This window comes from Panthera tigris, chromosome C1 (assembly GCF_018350195.1).
Source record: "Panthera tigris isolate Pti1 chromosome C1, P.tigris_Pti1_mat1.1, whole genome shotgun sequence".
Taxonomy (NCBI): Eukaryota; Metazoa; Chordata; class Mammalia; order Carnivora; family Felidae; genus Panthera; species Panthera tigris.
The window spans coordinates 193,916,419-193,933,235 of record NC_056667.1 but is presented as its reverse complement, the minus strand read 5'-3'; the positions used below and the strand labels follow the sequence as shown (position 1 = coordinate 193,933,235).

The window sequence follows — 16,817 nt, the reverse complement described above, 5'->3', positions numbered from 1 at the left end:
GAAGGGATAGAAGCTATTATGTCATCATTATCTTAGGACCTTCACAAAGCCTCATTTTAGGCGGTATTTCTGAGGTATGGCTTCACTGTGGCCCTTAGCACTATCTCCGGCAGGCAATATGGAGCAGCCTCTCTGTTGGGGTTCAAGTATTTCTCTCTGTGTTTTGCAAGGCGTTTGTTTAAATGTTTATTACATATATATATATATATATATATACACACACACACACTATATATATAGTATATATATATATACACTATATATATAGTATATAGTATATAGTATATATATATATATATATATATATATATATATATATATATATAGTGTGTGTGTGTGTTTGTAGATATTTGAAAGGATCCAGATCAAAGATAACATATAACCACATAACAACATAATAAAAATTTTAATGATACTTATAAATAAGGTGGGGAACAAAAAAATGAAACAGTTTGGGTGTCATTATTTTTTATTTTAATTTGTTTATTCATATCTTACATGGCTTTGTATAGAAAAAAAGAAAGTGACATGATCCTGGCCCCAAACCCTGTTTCATCAGAGAAGTGAACTGACTTTGTATATCAATGTTAAAAAAATAAAATAAAATAAATGCAAGAATACAACTGTATTGCCTCTTAATAGCATTTTATTTAAAAGTTTACAATTAGAGCACTTGTAATAACACAAAAAGTTTAAAAGTGACATAGGTTGCCCTGCAGGCAGGATTTTTCTTGTATGCAGAAGGAATGGGGATCTTATGCTTGAAATGTGTGGAATTCATAGCGCAGTCTAGGGTTCAGTAGATCAACAGAAATCCATAATCTGAATGGAACTGACCTAACTTCCAAGTTATTCCAAAGTTGGCAGGGGAGAGGAGGTGGGGAGACATGGCATCAGTCTGAAGATTTCACTTGGCTCAGGTTAAAATCCAAAAGAAAACAAGAACAAAAACCACCTCAGCGGTATCTGCTGAGATACTCCATCTGCTGACATACTCCAAAACACAAAACTGCAAACCAGTGTCCTTTAAGGAAATCCATATGTTAAAGACCTCTGTCACTTCTCAAATTCAGTACTGTAAAAAGGGATAATGATGTTCCTGGATGAGCCAGATAATTGAGAATAATTTTCAAAAAGGTACATTACACAAACATCAGGATGAAGGGATTCGTACATTAAATCCATATTTCATGTTCACAAATTGTTATAGTATTCTGCCTTGTTAAAAATGTCCTGAGGGTGGCAGATGCTATTTAGAAGCAATGACAATAGAGTCTTGAAAGTGCGTATAGTAATAGTTCAGAAGATAGAGCAGCAACTTTTTCTACCTTGATCATTGTTAATCAGCACCATAAAATGTTAGCTGCAAATAAGCACGTAGGTTAAGTGTAGCCCACCAAAAGTAAGGCATTAGAAAATAGACGAATTCTCATGAAGAACAAGTTCTTTAGGAAGGAGTTTAAGTAAGGTTTGTAAAAAGTGACTGACAACAATTTAATCGTGAAAGAAAAGAACATTAAGGCATAACCAAGTGAACTCAAATAGTTTAGTATCAGTATTGTCTCTGTGGAAGACAGTTGGGAATCAGTTCCTTCAGATACAGTGTGGCTTGGGTTGATTTCAGAGGGAGCTGGGTGTCTATTTCTCTACGCCATTTTCCCAGCACTGTACTGCCTGTAGTGGAAAAGACTCTTGGAGTCCACGTTGCGAGATTTCTGCACAGCTTCAGCAAAAAGTTTGGTCACCTGAAAACAAGGGTAGGAAGCTTAGAGACCCACATGACACGAAAATGAACATTTAATGAAGCACGAGTGAAAGGTCAGTTTCTGCTCCTAATTTCCAAAGGGACATATGATGAAGGACACAAAAATTTTTATCTATTTGGGACTTTCTCCTGTATCTCAGACCTTACCCTGAATATACCTACCCCGCCACTCAACTCCCCGGGGGGTTAAACTGACTCAGGGGGAAAAAATATGATGGGTAGAAAGTTAATGAGTCTTGCAGTAGGTGACACATTTGGTGGGACATATCCAAGTGGAACTAAATATACCTCGTGTGATCATTTTCAGTGAATTGGACTAGTGTTTGCACTATATGTGGATCCTCAATTATCATTAACATCTTGCTCTTATGTGGTGGCTTTCATTTAGAAACAATTCAATAAAAGTTTGTATCTTTATTCCATGCCACACCACACTTTCTATTTTAAAAATAATCATATGGCTAATGGGAGAGCATGCCTATCTGTGGCTTTTGATTATCTCAATTGCTTTATCACCAACTGTCTCAGTTAGGCCATGACCCACCATCGTAGCACCGTTATTTTAGATTCTATTTAAAAATTCTACTCCATTCTAAATGCTACGAGAAAGGGAGAAGGGGGATGTGCAGATACTGATGAGTGGCTTCAGGAAGGCACAGATATAAAAACCTGCATATAGCTCTATTTGAGAAAAAAAAGAACATACCTGGAAATTAGTGAGGAGAGCAATACCACTGTCAACAGCTGTCCTCCGAATCACATAATTATCATGGACAAACTTAGTGTTATTATTGGGGAGGTTAATCACCAGGTCAATGCTGCCATCTCTAATCAGTCTGGAAGAATAATCCAAAAAACAAAAGTTTGCAGGTGACCATGTACATTTTATAATTAGTTTTGAAAATACTAACGTCATCGTTCTCTGATGCCATTCAAGTCAATGTCGTACTGAGTTGATGGCCACCTGCCCTTCTCCATCACTAATGGATGCTCAAATTACACTCATTTTGGGGTTACAATATTTTATTGTGTTCTTGAAAGAATTCTAGTGAAAATCTAACTAATTAAATGGAAAGGCTTTTCTTTTTAAAATGCTATCTATCCGTAGAAGAATTGGTAATTAAAAAAAGATTGTAATGTTTATTCATTTTGGAGAGAGAGAGAGAGAATGCGAGCAGGGGAGGGGCAGAGAGAGAGGGAGATACTGAGCCCGATGCTGGGCTCGAACTCATGAACCAAGAGATCATGACCTGAGCCGAAGTCGGAAGCTTAACCGACTGAGTCACCCAGGCACCCCAGAAGAGTTAGTAATTTGATAGATATTTACTTATTTTACAAGGAGGTGATTTCTCCAGCACTGAAGTCTGTTCCACCCCCCCAGACCACCACTTCACTGCCTCCTTCCCAGTGTCTCTCAGCTAATGGTATGAGAACACAGGTCACCTGAGTTTGAATTAACCCATTTGACATTCTGTTGCTGGGTTGCTACACATACCAGGAGACATTTAAATGTCAAAAGCATGAAGAAGTGCTAATTGTTTTACAAAGTCCTAACCAAGTGCTTATAGCATCATTGGAAGTCTACTAAGGTCTGAACAATTTGCCCTTCTTTTACTAATTTGATAATAATTTGTAGGTTGCCTTCTTAAGAGCCCTAGCAAACGGTATGCCTTCTTAAGAGCCCCAATAAATGGTAGCCATTCAAAAGACTGTAATATCCTGGAACAACTGAGAATTATCTCTTAGGTTCCCATGCTATATACGTCTATAAGTGTTGATGTAATGGTGTTCCTGAAGGCTCACATAGTGCACTAAAATAATAAGTCTTACAACACCTAATGATGACATAGCCTAAGGCATAATAACCAACCTGATCAAAAAATGGTAAGTTAGGTAATTCAAAGGATGGTGTTTTTCTAGCACTCACCGTAGTCTCCTGCATACAGCAAGTGCTCAATAAATTGACTAATTTATTGATGCACAAACTCAGTGAAATGCAGCTGGTCAATCTTACACTTGATATTCACATCTATCTACGATACAATTCAATGTAAGACATAAGGTGCTTCATTACATTCTTCATGTCTGTGATTCTCATTACTGAATTCCTGGTGTCCATCAAGGAAAGCACCTTTACTAGAAAATATTTTGAAAGATGCTGTGTATCACCATGCACACATATGGCATCATGTGTTACAGTAACAGCCAAGTTCATGAGAATGAAACTTTCCTATAGTCCACAGATTTATTCATCTGAAATTGGCTAAGAGGACTTTTAGAAGACTTGCAATAGGATAGGGTGAAATATTCACATCATACTAGTTCCCAAAGTTAATCCTCTATCCATTTTGTAATCTCAGAAATCTCTGCCCAGTTCTTACTTTCTGATGGAAGAGAGGCTGGGATTCTGTCCTTCCTGAGACGGCCATGCCACTGGGGTGGCAGGGACATTGTTGGCATTGAGCCAGTCCGACGTCGCTTCCGTGGCAAAGAGCTGCATTTAAAATGGAAAAGTCAGCTAGTGTATCACAGGGGAGGCTTTCATGGAGCAAAGAAGCCTACTGGGACACACATGTCATTTAAAACATAAGGTAGAAGAAAATGGTGTATATGAGAAGCAATGATCCCATGAATAGAGATTTGGACTCACTGTCCAGAGTCATGGGCACTTTAAATATTTTAAAAATATTTGCACTAAGGAAAAATTTAATAACCTCAATTGTAACTGCTTTTGTAGAGGAGAAAAATGAAGAATTATTCATGGCTGAGGATTCATTGTTATCAGATCAACAAAGCTCCATGACCATAGGCCCACTCTGAGCCTTGGGAATTGTTTTATTTTACTGAACCAGGCTTTGTGTGAGGCATTTGTGGCAGAGGAGTTTTGGCTTTAACTGCTGCAGTCATTTCCATACGACTTCATATGGAAACAAGAAATGGAAAAAGGAACAATACATTGGAAATGCACTGAAACTTTGTCCCAATTCTGTGCAAACTAAACGTTCTAAGCTTTTAGCTGGCAACTTCTATGGAATTTATGGTAATTTTGTGAGAACTTAAAACTAGTCTTTCTAATTATTTTATTCTATTGAAGTTTTGAAACTGTCAAGTTAGTTATACCTCTCAAGTTGAAAGAATATGTTTTGAGCTATTTCATTCCCTATGATTCATTAATAATTCGCTTTTGTGAATAGATTTCAATGCTTACAGAAAACAACTTGAAAAACTTAATATCACATACCTTGAAGCCTTCGTTGTGCAATTGTTCAGCCACACCAAGGAATTTGGGACGGAATGATTGCTGCAATGAAAAGAAATTAACAAAATTCACTTTCTGGATATATTGCTCTTTATTGAGTCATATGTATGGTATTCTCTCGGGCGGGACACTGTAAAAGGCAAGTCCCTATGTTGTCAGGTGCTTGATATTCAAAAGTGACAAGTTTGATCCTTTAGCTCTCCTATAGTGAGTATGAGTTCTCATTTCCCCGTATAAATGAGATTACACCCACGTTGTCTTGCTCTCTACAGTCTTACTTTTCACCTTGCCCTCAAATTCTTCCACTCTCTACTTAGTCCACTTAGTCTCTGTCTGCATATTAAGATCCGCCCCAGCCCTACATAGATGCTTCCTCTGGTCAGGGAGAATTTAAGGACAGCTGGGTTAGGCGATCAATACTAGGTCAACATTGCTGACTCTTCTGCCTGCTCAGCCTGTTCTAATTGCTGAATTCGAACTCAGTCCTGCTCTTAGGTAACTAGGCTGTGTCCTAGCAGCTTGCGCATACCTCCCTGCAATAGGTCAACCATTTGGAACTCAGTTTTGCATTAATTCTAAGGTAAAGAGTAAACAAATGGGCTCTGGAGACACTAGGCTGCATTTCAGATCCTGGCTTTCCCATTCATTTTTAGTGCGTTCTTAGAAAAGTTAATGTCTTGAATCTCGATTTCTTCATTTTTAAAACAGCAGTGAGGTAGTAGTGTATCTATTTCTTGGGGCTCTACAACAAACTGTGTGACCTTGAGCAACTTACTTAACCTCTCTGATATACTTTCCTCATCTGTTAAATGGGAATAGTAACAATTATCTGTGTCACAGGGTCATTGTATTTGATGAGTTAATTTATAAGTAAACATTACTTAAATGTTAGTGCAGTAGCTTAACACAGTTACCTGTCCATTAATAGTTCTCATTAAGTATTAATTATTATTATTATTAAAATATTTATTTTTTCAACCTGTCAGAGACTAGATTCCTGTCCCTGCACCCTAGTTTCCAAGCCTGGCTTCCTCTACTGGTTGTCACACTTCAAATACAAGCCAACTTCCTCCTCACATATATTTTACCTCCAGACAGGCTTCCCTGATGTTCTCTCTCTCACTGTTCAGATATTTTCTTAGAGTCCATTGCTGTGAACTTCCTAGAGTCTCAGCTGGACCCATCTAGTTTCCAGGTCCTGCCTAGGCTTACCTCCTTCCTGTGACCACTAGCCAGTATTTGCAAGACAGTGGTCAGGGTGAAAGGAAAAAAAAAGCTAAGTGGCCTACCCAAAAGTCAACCCCTTACCTTGACTTCATTAACTTGAATGCCTAAGTGAGCTAACTGGAATATGAAAATCATACACAGTTAAAAACATATCTATTCTGCCTTAAATGAAAACACTTTGGCTGTCTTCCCTTGTAAAAAGTTGGTAAACAGTTGAAATAATTTGGTTACTTCAGTAAATGTTTTATAATCTATTTAGAAACCATATTAGTCATGGCTAAAAAATATCATGGAGATTATCTTATTTCAGAGTCGCAGAGAAACTAAGAATTGCAATAACAAAACATATCAAGATCCTTGTACAATTTTGATAATGTTCAGCCCATAAAACCTTCTAATATTTACTTTCAGAGGCTTTCTGAGAACAGATCTAAATCCTAGGAAAAGACTCCAAAGACTGTGTTCAAATATAAAATTCTTTAAGATTTTGGCCCTCTCGATCCCAGAACTGCAGTTTATGAGAAGAAACTATTGGCAAATAGAAAAGATAAATGCAACTGGATGAATCTCGGCTAAGGCAGGCTCAGGGGTTATTCATGACAGTCTTCTAGAACACGAATTGTAACCATGCCCAGGATAGTAGCTCTCCACTCCTGCTTGAGACCAGACAGGAAGAAATAGGCCTTAGATGCAAGAAGCTTATGGCTAGACATAAATAAAAGAAACTAAATAAGTATAAAATCAGAGAGTAACTCAATGGCTTTAGAGCAATTTAATGAGGTATGTGGCAGTCTCTTTAAGAACAGGTTAGACAGAAGAATAGGACAATCATTTTTCAAGTTTGATTCTGCTTGGAAAGCAAGGGACTGAATTAGATGGCATTTTAGGTTTTATTCAAGTTTTAAGATTCCTTGAAACACAGTAAATATGCATGCAATATTCTAAATGAACTTCTGAATTTTGTCAAATCTCTCTAATTTGGAAAAATCTCTCTAATTTGGAAGTGTGATCTTCTGCTAAACACAAGACACACTTAAGTCAGCACCAAAACACATTAGAAGATTCAACAGGGGGTGCCTGGGTGGCTCAGTTGGTTAAGCGTCCAACTTCAGCTTAGGTCATGATCTCGTGGTTCGTGAGTTCGAGCCCTGCATCACGTTCTGTGCTGACAGCTCAGAGCCTAGAGCCTGTTTCAGATTCTGTGCCTCCCTCCCTCTCTCTCTCTCTCTCTCTCTCTCTCTCTCTCTCTCTCTCTGTCCCTCCCCTGCTCATGCTCTGTTTCTCTCTGTGTGAAAAATAAGTAAACATTTAAAAAAATTTTTTTAAGTTTCAACATAAATTTGTCCAACTTATTAACTAATACATTCATAATATATGAATACCTTAATAATATGAACCATTCTCAATTTCTTAAGTTTTCCCCCAAGAAAAATCTCACTAATAATATATGGTCATGTGATAACATTGAAACCATTTTCTAAAATATCATTTCACAAGCACAGCGGTTCTCAAAATGCAGTTCCCTGGGAAATCAGCATCACCTAGGAATTTGTTTAAAATATAAAAGTTTGAGCCCTGCCTCAGATCTATGGAAGCAGGAACTCTCAGACTGAATCCCAGTAATCTGCATTTTATCAAACCCTCCAGGTAATTTTGATGCACTTGGAGTTTAGGAATAGGAGTAGGAATAGGGAGGGAATAGGAGGGAAGAGGGAATAGGAGAACCATCCTTCACTCATTTTGTAATTTGAGGTGAAGATGCATTAACCTTGGCCAAAGTCACAGTGAAAAATGTTGAGGAAGGAGTACCAGAATGTAATTTTTTTTTCTTTTCTATTTTAAAGTAAAATAAGTCAGCAAGTCCTCTAAGACCTGCAGACACCAGTCAGAACCTCATTATGGAGCTGTTTCAATGCTGTCCCCCAAGTGGAAAAGATAAATATCCAACATGACAGTATTGGCAGTTCCCAGCCGGGGAACCACTCTGCCTTCTGGTCTAGGGTGTTGGCTTTCATAGCCACATTATAAACTTCTATCAAACATGTATTGAACACTTGTGACACATAAAACAGCCTCTCTACAAAAAGAAATTACGTCTGTCAGCTTGCATCTGAGTAGCCCCAGATTTAATAGCTGATTGAAAATACCTGGGTAAGAAACCATTTGTTACTAAAGGTGAAAAGTACAAACTGATTTATTTCCTGGAAAATGTTTATAAGAAGGAAAGTCCTTTAAAAGTGAAAATATATATATATATTTCCTCCAATTATCATTTTCACATTACTCCAACTTCTGGCTGCAGAACAGAAAGCCAAGTTAATATTGTGTGGTGCCTGCGGACTCTACAGGGACGTCTGCATCGACAACGCTATGGTTGTTCCTAATGATTCTGTATTGAAGATAAAAGGTTATTCATGTCACTTGGAGTTGTCTTTTTCAAATAAAATGCTTGTTTTGTGTTTCTGAGCAATGCTGAAGTGCAGATGTCAGGATGGTGCTCGCCACTCCACAAACATCACTGAATAGCCCAATCAGAGGGGGAAAAACAGTGAGCACTCTTGATCTACTCTAGAGTAAATTATTTATTGTTAAAGGGTGTTCCAGAAAACTTCAAAACAAGACAGATTGCCTACTCATAGCAACTAAAAATAAATCCTGATGGGATGAAAGGAGGCTGGAAATACTGCAGGAAAATCAAAGATGATTTTGTTGTCATATAAACCTGCATTATGCCTTTCTTATGTTAGGAGCTAGGCCTATGGAAAGCCTCTTGTTAGAAACCCAGGGCATGTAACAGTTAAGCTGACAAGAATCCTTTGACAAAATCTAAATCTTGATTCCTTTTCCTCTTAAGTTCTAGTTATATGCAATTGATGTTATGAATATTTCAAATTCCCCAGGTAATTCGACCCATAGGATTTAACTTTGGGAGGAGCAGAAACAGAGGGTCCATGTGTGTAAAGGAGTAGGGTGGGAAAGAGAAGAGAAATAAGAAGTTAGGAAGATTGCAATATAACAAATTAGCATGTGTGTGCCCTCCCCCTCCAACACACACACACACACACACACACACACACACACTCTACTAAATGTTGAGAAGTGGCTGATACTTGCTAGTAATGATTTACTATTTAGAATATGTGTTAAACTACCAAAATTAAGAAAAAATGTTGCCTGGCTCAGAGTTACTTTTATCTCTCCTCCATAGTTCTCTTTTCCCCCAGCTTTCTCTTGCAACCTATTGTGAATATTAATAAGTTAAGGTATCTTCAATTAAATCTTCCTATTCATAGCAGGAAGCTCGGGCAGGGTGGGGAGATAAAGAGAAAAGAAGACTTTTACTTCAAATAAATGGGACAGGTATCGACCACCCTCCTCATTTATACATGAAGGAATAAAGCAAATTAACTGAAGTGGTGCTGGCTACCAGCGTTCTTCTGTGAGAAAAGTCTACACAGCATTAGGCTGAACAAATGAGAATCTTAAGAAATCAAAATACAGTTGTGGATTCCTTTCTTAGAACTTTATTAAGTGCCTCAACTAAATGCATCCCTTTGTATTTACTGGTCCTAATGCCCATTTATATATTAGCAGTACTTTTTTAGGTCCTTGTCAGTTCTGAAATATATATTCAAATGAGTTTATACAAATTATTTGGACCAAGCTGAATCATAGTAAAGAAAATTATTTTTTTAAGTACAATGTATACTAAAATATGGAACCTTAATTACTTCATCCACAGTTGTTATGAAGTTTGGGTAAAAGGCTGACGTTAGAGTTCATTCCATTCTATCAAAGAAGATACCCAGTGGGTTTTATAGCTATGAAATCTCTAGTTAGTATATTCTGTCATATTGTTCACTTAAATTTATGCCTATGCGTTTTTAAAAATCACTCTCAAAGAAAATCCCCCAGATAGTAACGATGGGCCAGCCAATAACTGCTGGTAATGGCGGCTCTTCCGTGCCTCCCATTTAAGTAGGTCAGAAAGTGATTCTTGTCCACCTCCTGACGACCGATTTTACCACAGCTACAAATATTTTATTAAATATAATTTTACACCAAACATTTCTTTAAATATGCTTTTTAAACTTTGTAATTAAAAGAGATACATATCTAAAGCCCAAGCATGTGCACTTATACGCAGGAAAAAAGTTCTTTGCAAGAACACGTGTAGCTGCTGGAACACTGATTTCTTTAAAACAGAATGTACTGAAAGATAAAAATTCAATGGGCAGAACCTCATTCCATTAAGAAAACTCTTTTTACCCTACACAACCCTCTTTTCCCCCCTACAAAGCAAAAAATTCAGTTCACTGATGCCAAAATCACGCAAATACTTCAGAGGGATCAAGTTAATTTTTGCTTAATATTTCCTGGAAGCCCTGGAACCAAACAAGGCACAATTTTATACATCACTGCCTTCTTAAACTGGTATTTTAAAATGTTAGCACTATTATGATTAGTTGTGAAGATGGGGACTAAGGGCATGGTCTCCTCTGAATGCCCCCAGGCCTCACATTAAACTTTAAGCCATAACTGGAAGTTGGGAAAATATTCTCATACTTGTGACTTAATAAGACTGAGTACCCATTTATAACATGATGAGTCTCTCATATGGTGTGATGTGTCTCTAAACTGCCCTTAAGCTTCACAATTACAAGTCATTTCGTTAGCCTCTGCTCTAACTGTTCACCATCTCCCTTCTGGCATCTTTATGAAGCAAAATTCCAAGTTGCTCTTTGCAGAAACTTTTCCAAAGCCACTACCCATCCAGCCTCGAGAGTCTAATTTACTGATATTAAGACACCCTAATGATGGTATCTATAATAATCACCCACTGACTTGAGAATACCTGGTACTGCTCGAATTATATTTGTTATTAATTTTCATGTAACCATTCAGGGTTTGAGCTTATTACAAGTACAGTAGGGGTGATATATAAGACCATCTATTGTTTTTATATGATCCAAGAATTACGAATCTCAAATGTAAGTGAATGACCAGGTGGGAAGCATTTAGTATTTTTTCAGGAAATTTATAAACAGAACAGTCTGTACATTCTTACAATAATTATTCCAAGGAGTAATAGAAGTTTCCCAGCTACCATTTTGCCCTAAGATTTCCACTTGATTTGCCATAGTAAAATAATAATGCCCTTTTAATTGCATAAAGATGCTCTCTTATAATTATTTCACCTTGCTTTGACTTAGAAGACTTTACCAAATAATAATATTTCAAGAACCTCCAGAGTGTATTGTGGGCTCTGCTGACTTTCTTAAGCCCATTAAGTTACTCATCTTCAAGAACTTTCAATTAGTCATGGAGTTTCAGACTGAGAAAATTCTTCAAATAATGCCCACATCTTCTCCAGCTTTGGATCTTTGACATTTACAGGCAGTCCTCAACTTCAAAAAGTTCAGCTTTAAAATCATGTGAAAGCCATACACATTCAGTAGAAACCATACTTCAAATTTTGAATTTTGATCTTTTCCACGCTAGCAATGTGCAGCAGGTCAATCTTTTGGGATGTAGGGCAGCAACAGATCCCAGTCAGCCATACAACCATGAGGGCAAATAGCCAATACATTTATAACCATTCTACTTTTCACTTCCAGTAAAGTATTCAGTAAATTACATGAGATATTTAACACTTTATTACAAATAGCCTTTGTGTTAGATGATTCTGCCCCACTGTAGGCTGACATGAAGTGTTCTGAGTACACTTCAACGTAGGCTACACTAAGCTGTGATGCTCAGTAGGGCAGGTATAGTAAATGCATGGTATTTTCAACTTGTGATGAGTTTATTGAGATATAACCCCGCCGTAAGTTGTAGATCTATAGTAGAAATTGAAATGTGAATGAATCAATGTAAGGAAGAAAGGAACAGAGGTTGGGAAGGGATAATATAGCTTCAGCTTGGAAGTATTTGGGTTTGAGACATCCAGATAGAGGTCCAACAATACAGGAGATTGTTGGAAATATGGGATGACTGAGGATAAGGATTTAAAGTTGACAGCTATGGATAGAACAGTGGATACCACAGACATGAGTTGGCAAAGGGGAAAGCCAAGAGCTAGAGACAGAGAGAAAAAGATGAGGTGAGACCCAACTTTATGGAAAGCATTTGTTCAGGGGCTAAGGAGGAAGAACAAGGAGCAGAACATCTATAACAGATATAACCAAGGAATAGAAGAGACTCCTTTTTAAGGCATCCTAGATCCTTTTCAGAACAAATACCCTTTTCACTAGAGACTTTATCTTTCTGTTCTTTTTATTTATGCACTTATTTGTATTGCCTGCCGCAGTGGGAAAGGGAAAAACTCAGGGAACATATAGAGAACAAGTGTCCAGTTTTTCTATTAGTTGCTGTTTTCTTTAGTGAAACTTAGAACAAATCTCCCCTCTTTTATACTACAGTTAAGGTCCTTGACACAGCCACTCCTAGCCTGTGCCCAGGGGCATGCACACAACCACAAACCACTCACCTGGATTCCAATCAGGATGCCTTTCTGGGGTATCTTAAAGCCTGTGGAAAGCATTGCCTTTAGGAAAGCTGTATGAATGCCTTCACCAAAGCAAGCCACCTGTTTGGAATAAATTAAAAAATAAAAAGAAGCCAATACTAGTCAACAACCCTTACCAAAAAAAGAAATGCAAATAGAAAGCACTTTATTCATAAACTCCTTTGCTAGATTTTATTGAGTTGCCCAAAGACCATGCAGTCTGAATCCTGGGATTAAAAGCCTGGCTGGGGCAGATGTATCTTATGTTTTTAATTAAGCATAATGAATGAATAAGCAATTCTTTCTCTATCCAACAACACTCCATGGAGCAACATAACTGGATTCTACTGTGAGTTATTTGGACACAAATCACAGCTTCTGATCCATAATGTGGTGAGTTACCAAATGTTAATATGGACTTAATGTTTAAATAACAGTATATGTTATGTATGCTATGCCACAGTGCATGAATTCATGGGTCAGTAGCACAAATGCATAACTACTGATCAATTGGTGAGTAGTCATTTTGTACAGCTTATGAGAAAGTTTTCTGAGAAATTCAATAAATGCATGAAAATCTCAAAGGACCTTTTTTAAAAATCATTTTCATAAAATGAACCCAAATACTCTGCTACTAGTTCTGAATACCACATCCATAGGTAGAACAAAACAAAACAAACAAACAAACAAACAAACAAAAAACAATTCCAAACTAACATATAATATTAGGATATGCAGAGGTTTCATGTAGGGTAATTATGCTACAATATAGCTACAAGTCAAATGGCCACCATAACTATAGAGCAAGTGGTATATTTGAGCATGATGGAAGTAGATTCTGCCATGCATATCATCATTTGGCACAGGTACAGAACCACCATTATAGTAAATAACATTGATGATGGCTAAATTCATTCTTGAAGCAAATGACTCCCTTACTGTGAAAAGGATGTTCTCATGACTATGACCTTCAGCCAACCACCAGTACCTGCTGCTTTTCACTCAACAGTGAACATTTTCTTTGGTCAATTAATGGCCAACTAGCTTAAGTAATGTCAACCTAAGTTAATGAAACCCAAATTCTAGTGATAGGACCAGGCAATCACATCATAAAAGCAGATACAACAACAAAGAAGAGGTTTCATCAATCTTCTACAAAAAATCATAGAACGTGGTCAGATATTCAAGTCAAGCTTGGGACTACCATCCCCACCTTGCCACTGAGAAAACAAAACACCCATAGCTAGATCAAGAGCTAAAGGTTTATTCAACCCCACAACAAGCCACTTGAACACTGAAAATGTCTCTTTGAAGCCTGAGATTTCACTCAGCTAGAATTATTATTCTCATTTCGGGTATGAAATAGACCTTGTAACATCACACTCAGTGACACTTGGAGGTGTGACTCTAATCATGGAAGAAGAATGATCTCTATACTTCTGAAACAGATACAACAAAGGTGAGCTGAGTTTCTAATTCTTTCATATTTTCTTATTTCCACAACTCCAATAATGTATGTCTGGAAGCAGAATGGACATAGGATTGAAAACAAGTTTACCGCACTAGAGAAAACAGCACAAAGAAAAACAGATCTCTTTCTGATCTGAACCTTGGATCCGCCGAAAACAGCCCTGCTACTGAATAACCATGGGATCGAGATGAACCTGAAGGGTATTTCCTTAAACAGCTGAGAAATGTAATGCAGGCCCATCACTTTAAAGTTAGGTTTTCTCAACTATTAAATTAAACGCAGCAGCAAAGGAGCTAAAAGAAGGTAATCTCTAATCCAAATACAAACAAGATAGCCATTTATTCCTCACTGCCTGCCATCCTGTCTCACTTGCCTTCTTGGCACAGATGCTGCTCGTAACCAGGCAACCATATAAAACATCACGTATGTATTGCAATTAAATATTTTTCTCCTTTCAGGTGCTATTAAGCAAAAAAACAAGGATGCCTCACAGTCCGATGTTGCCACTCTGATGTGCACTGATGAGAATCTGAAGGTTGTAGCTAGTAAGTCTGTCATGGGCTAGGTGATTCATAAAATGTCCTGACACTGACATGTAGGGAACTCTCTAGAATCTGACAGCTCTTTACAAGAAACACAGTTCACATTCTTAAAGAAACCTTCAGCCGACAAGAGTCCCAACACAAGTGAAGAGGGACATCCAGTGGCCAATCCCATTATAGGTTTTAGATAATCCCCAGGAGGTTAAAGTTGCTTTGAAAGTTGTTCTGGGATTTTTGCATTTATCTACAGATTCCACAGTGTTTAAGCCCATGATCTTTTTAATGCTGTACAATCATTCTACATATTGCTAGTAAAAATCCAACGATCTAATTTCATAGTAGCAAGTGGATGAGGGGTGAGTGTGGGAAGTACTATTACACAGAGACCTTAAAATAAAGCAGAAATACCCAGGAGATATCTACTTAGACATCTAAAGAAATATTTGGAAGCTGTGCTGCAATGTGTAATGTGGAAATGAGTTAGGAACACGTATATTGTATTCACAAGTCAAATATAGGTGAAAATTTAAACTCTGGTCCATAAAAGTACAAGATTTTTCTTTAGCTGAAAAATCTTAGGCCCTTTCAGACTTACTCTGATAACAGAAGTTTGCATTCCCCTTACTTCTTAATAGCTTACTTACTGCATTATATTCAGATCATAAAACCATGGATTTCAAAGTATGAAATCTTTTAATGAAAGTGTTCAAGGATCATTAACTAGTTACCTCTCCAGTGGAAGCCATTTCACATCGCAGAATGGGGTCAGCATCCCTCAACCGGGGCCAAGAAAACATTGGAGCCTGTCAGAAACAATGGGGAGGAAAAATATGTGAGAGAAAGGTATAAAAGGAATAAGAGAGGATAAATATATTTAGTGAACGAACCGTCTCTCATAGGATTCATTTAGGCTATGGTAGACACGTAAAAACTTTCTTTGGTCCAAGCATCTGACTTGAAAAATAGCTTTAAAACTCTGTTCCAAGAATTTCTTGAGCTCTTGGCCAAAAACTTGGGTTAAATAATCACAAATTATTTCTGTAAATAGGGCCCCTGTGACCAGTCTAGGCCAGTGTTTCTAATCTGGCCTACACATATTCTTATTGGAGTGAATTCAAACAAAGTCTACTGGGCATTGGTTTCCCCAAACACAGAGTTCAAACACATTTTTTTTCTTGGTAGGCTTTTGAAACATTCCTCTTCTTTTTCTGATCATTTGAACTTGCAACAAGCAACCATGCCAGAAATGTCTGTCTGTAAGATGACTTCTAAAGCATGAAACTGTTGTTGACACCTCTTAAAAAGCTTTGAAAACATTCTGCTTCGGAACCACTTTGGCCCAGAACTCTCATATGAACTAGAACATAGATAGGAGTGTTTCCTTTTCAATTATTTTATCAGTGCAATTCACTAAGAACCTAATTCTTGTTCCTTGATATACCCATTTGTCTAGTCTGGACTATTTTTCCTTTGACTCTGGCACCCTTCTAAATTCTCCTGGGAGTTCTAGTTCAGGGTCCTTTCACTAGGTCATTCTTAGTCAAGTTATTATACATTTCTGCACTCCAGCTTCTCTGTACCCTCATCTGTTGACATCCACCCACCTCACTAGGCCTATGTTAAGAGTGACTATAAATAAGTAGTTCTTTCTTTTTTAATTTTTCTTAATGTTTTTATTTATTTTTGAAGGAGAGAGAGAGAGAGAGAGAGAGAGAGAAAGAGAGAGACAGAGCATGAGCAGGGGAGGAGCAGAGAGACAGGGAGATACAGCATCCGAAGCAGGCTCCAGGCTCTGAGCTGTCAGCACAGACAAGTAATTCTTTTTTAAGAAGTCAAGATTCATATGGGGCGCCTGGGTGGCTGAGTCGATTAAGCATCCAACTTCGGCTCAGGTCATGATCTCATGGTTCGCGAGTTCAAGCCCCGTGTTGGGCTCTGGGCTGACAGCTCAGAGCCTGGAGCCTGCTTCAAGACTCTATGTCTCCCTCTCTCTCTCTGCCCCTCCTCCACTTGTGCTCTGTCTCACTCTCTCTCAAAAATAAATA

The 16,817-nt window shown here is 37.7% G+C and overlaps 1 protein-coding gene across 1 annotated transcript in view; it reads right to left on the bottom strand.

Annotated features, from left to right (window-relative positions):
• Positions 1–628: 628 nt before the first annotated feature.
• The window catches only part of CPS1 (carbamoyl-phosphate synthase 1), a 130,171-nt gene continuing 113,982 nt past the window's right edge, over positions 629–16,817 (bottom strand). The window contains exons 33-38 of the mRNA XM_015539236.2: positions 15,501–15,575; positions 12,742–12,840; positions 5,007–5,066; positions 4,147–4,259; positions 2,472–2,601; positions 629–1,745 (exon numbers count right to left, since the gene is read on the bottom strand). Of these exons, the coding sequence (XP_015394722.2) occupies positions 1,647–1,745; positions 2,472–2,601; positions 4,147–4,259; positions 5,007–5,066; positions 12,742–12,840; positions 15,501–15,575 (576 nt within the window). The 3' untranslated portion in view covers positions 629–1,646. The remainder of the gene's footprint in view (positions 1,746–2,471; positions 2,602–4,146; positions 4,260–5,006; positions 5,067–12,741; positions 12,841–15,500; positions 15,576–16,817) is intronic.